The sequence below is a fragment of the Empidonax traillii genome, unplaced genomic scaffold (genome assembly GCF_003031625.1).
Source record: "Empidonax traillii isolate 1590-97213 ecotype Southwest subspecies unplaced genomic scaffold, ASM303162v1 scaffold2068:size76651, whole genome shotgun sequence".
NCBI lineage: Eukaryota > Metazoa > Chordata > Aves > Passeriformes > Tyrannidae > Empidonax > Empidonax traillii.
In genome coordinates, this window is record NW_020957261.1 from 1 (window position 1) to 3,489 (window position 3,489).

At 63.8% G+C, this 3,489-nt stretch overlaps 2 protein-coding genes across 2 annotated transcripts in view; one reads left to right on the forward strand and one right to left on the reverse strand.

Moving 5' to 3' along the window:
- Positions 1–1,857: 1,857 nt before the first annotated feature.
- ERMAP (erythroblast membrane associated protein (Scianna blood group)) overlaps positions 1,858–3,489 on the reverse strand; it is a 15,814-nt gene continuing 14,182 nt past the window's right edge. Inside the window, exon 6 of the mRNA XM_027909330.1 lies at positions 1,858–1,892. The gene's annotated coding sequence lies outside the window, so the exon portion shown is untranslated. The remainder of the gene's footprint in view (positions 1,893–3,489) is intronic.
- TMEM269 (transmembrane protein 269) overlaps positions 1,948–3,489 on the forward strand; it is a 4,740-nt gene continuing 3,198 nt past the window's right edge. The window contains exon 1 of the mRNA XM_027909335.1: positions 1,948–2,148. Within this exon, the coding sequence (XP_027765136.1) occupies positions 2,124–2,148 (25 nt within the window). The 5' untranslated portion in view covers positions 1,948–2,123. The remainder of the gene's footprint in view (positions 2,149–3,489) is intronic.

Genomic DNA, 3,489 nt, shown 5'->3' on the forward strand with positions numbered 1-3,489 from the left:
CCCCCCCCTCCCCGAGGTGCCCCCAGGCCCCGGTGTGGCCCCCTCGGGTGCCCCCGGGCCGGGTGCCCGTGCCCGCGTCCCTCCCGTCGCTCCGCAACCGCCGCCACCGGCGCGTGACCGGGAACAAAGAGCCCTTTGAGCGGCAACCCCGCCGGGACCGGCACCCCAGGGACCCCCCCCGGGGGGCACCCCGGGGCCCCCAACCCCGCCCAGCACCCCAGGAGCCCCGACGGGTGGTCCCCAACCCCGCCGGGGCCGGCCCTGGGTGCCACAGCGCTCCCTGATTTCTGGCGGGATCCGGGTGGAAAATTCCTGCACGGGGCTGTATAAGTTTATGGGCCCCTCGTCACCGTGTCCCCACGGACCTTTGTCCCCCGGCGGTGGCCCCGGCGCCCGTCCCGGCCCCCCCGGGTCCCCCCCCGCAGCCCCTCGGGCTCTCTCGTGGCCCTTTGCTCCGGGTAGGGGCAGCCCGAGGCCCCCCCGGACTCGTAACAGCCCTTGCACAAGTGGGGGCCACCCAGCAGAAGCCACGCAAGGGGGACACAGGGGTGACACCCAGCAGGGGGTGAGGGACAGGGGGTGACACCCAGCACAGGGTTCTGGGTGGGGGGCACCAGCTGTGACCCCTTTGGTGCCACCGGTGGGATTGGTGGTGGGATGGCACTGGCTGGTGATGCCTGTGGGGTGAGGACACCCCTGGGTGGCAGCGGGGGCAGGAGGAGGGGTATGGTGGTGCTGTGGGCAGGGTGTGGGTGCCGTGGGCATGGCATGGGTGCTGTGGGACTGATACAGGTGGTACAGACCTGGCACAGGTCCTGTGAGCATGACAGGGGTGGTGAGAGCCTGGCATGGGTGCTGTGAGTGCAGGTTGGGTGTGTGAGTGTGGGATGGGTGCTGGAGTGAGGGATGGGTGCCCTGAGTGTGGGATGGGTGCTGTGATGAGTGTGGGATGGGTGCTGGAGTGTGGGATAGGTGTATGAGACTGCCCTGGGTGATACAAAGTGTGGTGTGGGTGCTGTGAGCCAGGTATGGGTGCTGTGAGCTGGATGTGGGTGCTGTGAGCCAGGTATGGGTGCTGCGTGCCAGGTATGGGTGCTGTGTGCCAGGTATGGGTGCTGTGAGCATAACATGGGTGGTGCAATCTTGGGATGGGCTGTGCGAGCCCAGCCATGAGTGAGGGGTGGGTGCTGGAGTGTAGGATGGGTGCCCTGGGGGTGGGATGGGTGCTGGAGTGTGGGGGGGGTGCTGTGAGCCTGCTGAGAGTGCTACCAGGCTGGCAAAGGTGCCATGAGCATGGCACGGGTAGTCCTCACCTGGAGAGGGTGGTGTGAGCCTGGAGTGGGTGCTGCCAGCCTGACACAGGTGCTGTGGGCACGCTGTGAGTGCTGTGGGTGTTCTGTGGGTGCTGTGAACTCAACACAGGTGCTGTGGGCACGCTGTGGGTGCTGTGGGTATGCTGTGGGTGCTGTGGGTATGCTGTGGGTGCTGTGGGCATGCTGTGGGTATGCTGTGGGTGTTGTGAACCCAACACAGGTGCTGTGGGCATGCTGTGGGTGCTGTGGGCATGCTGTGGGTGCTGTGGCCCCGCTGTGGGTGCTGTGAACCCAACACAGGTGCTGTGGGCACGCTGTGGGTCCTGTGGCCCCGCTGTGGGTGCTGTGGCCCCGCTGTGGGTGCTGCGGGCCTGGCACCAGCGCCGTGGCTGGACACGGGGAGCTGCAAGCCTGGCACGGGTGTTGTGAGCCTGGCACCGGAGCTGCAGGGCTGGCACCAGCGCCGCGAGCCTGGCGTGGGCACCGTCAGGCTGGCAGGGGCGCTGCGAGCCTGGCAGGGGCGCTGGGAAGCTTGGCAGGGGCACCGGGAGCCTGGCGTGGCCCCCCGGCCCCCCGGGGCAGCTCCTCCCTCGCCGGTGGTGCCAGTCGGCTGCGAACCCCCCGTGGCCGTGGCCGTGGCCTCTGGCCGGACCCACCCCCGCCGGGTGACTCAGCCCGGGAGGCTTTTCCTTATATAACGCGGCGGCTCCCGCGGCTCCCACGGGAGCAGCCCCTGCCCAGGGAGCAGCCCCTGCCTCAGTTTCCCCACCCCGGGGTGTCACCGTCACCGCCGCCGCTGCCACCGCTGCCATGTGGATGGTGTCCCCGCCGGTCGGTAAGTGCCACCCTCGCCCCGCTCGGCCCCTGGGCAAGGCGTGTCCCCCTCCCTCCCTCCCCTGCCCCTCAAAATCAGCTTTTTTTGGGAGGGGTTAGTAGTAAAATTTGGGTAAAAAAGAGAATCGGCGCCGAAACATCGGTGGGTTTTGCGCTTCCCCCTTTTCCCTGTGCCCGGGGGGGAGGAGATGCCCTAGGGGCACAACGGACCCCCCGTGACACATATGGGATCACCTGGGAAAACCAAAATCACCTTGTTTTCCCCCAAAAGGGGTAATAAAGGCAGCGGGAGCAGCGCCGGGGAGGAGGGATCCCCTCCCTCCCTCGCCAGCACTTGGATTTTGGGGTGAGAAACGCCAGGAACGGGCAAGTTCAGGTGGCACAGCAGTGCTTGTGCCACTCACGGGAACATTCCCGAGGCTGGGAAGGGCAGGGATGAGGCACCGCAACCCCAAACTCGCCGGGGTTTTCCCCCATTTTGAAGACCACAAAGCACTGAATTCGGGGATAAAAGTGAGGGGGTGGCAGCCCCCCCTGAGGCCTCCTCCCCCCCCCACAAAAAAAAAAATTCCCTGGCTCCGGGAAAGCCGTGGATCAGGAGGGATTTTTCCAGCTCAGCCGGTGCCGGCAGCTCCGGGTGCGGTGTCCAAAGGTCGCTCCGTGTCCCGCGGCAGCTCCGGAGACACCGACCCCCAACCCCACAGATACCCCCCCCGATCCTTCCTGCTTTCCACACCCTCCCCCCCAAAAAATATCCCCCAAATCCTTCCTGCTCTCCAAACCTGGGGAGCTGTTTTTGGGATCATTCCTGTGATGAGCCCGAGGGGTCTCTGAGGGAATTTAAGAGGCTCTGAGGGGGCTCAGAGGGTCACTGAGGGTTCTCTGAGAAGCTCTGAGGGGGCTCTGAAGGGGCTCTGAAGGTCTCTGAGGGACTCCAAGCAGCTCTGAGGGGTCTTTAGGAGGCTCTGAGGGGGCTTTGAGGGGCTCTGAGGGGTTTCTGAGAGGCTCGAAGTGTCTCTGAGGGGGCTCTGAGGGGTGGGGGGGGGTTGTTTTGCTCTGACGTGCTGTTTTCTTTCAGATGAAGGATCTTCCTGGCTTTGGGACACGGCAAAGGCGGGGGGCACAGCACAGGACCCTTAAATTCTTTCCCTAAAGCTTAGCCTGATAGGTATTTAAGATCCATACAGAGCTTAAAACCGGGGTTGGCTTTTAGTCTAAGCTTGGGTTTGGCTTCATTTCCTTCACTTCATTCATTTTTTCGCCGTTCTTTGCTCGGTTTCTTTGCGCCTTTTTTTTTTTTTTTTTTTTTTTTTTTTTTTTTTTTTTTTTTTTTTTTTTTTTT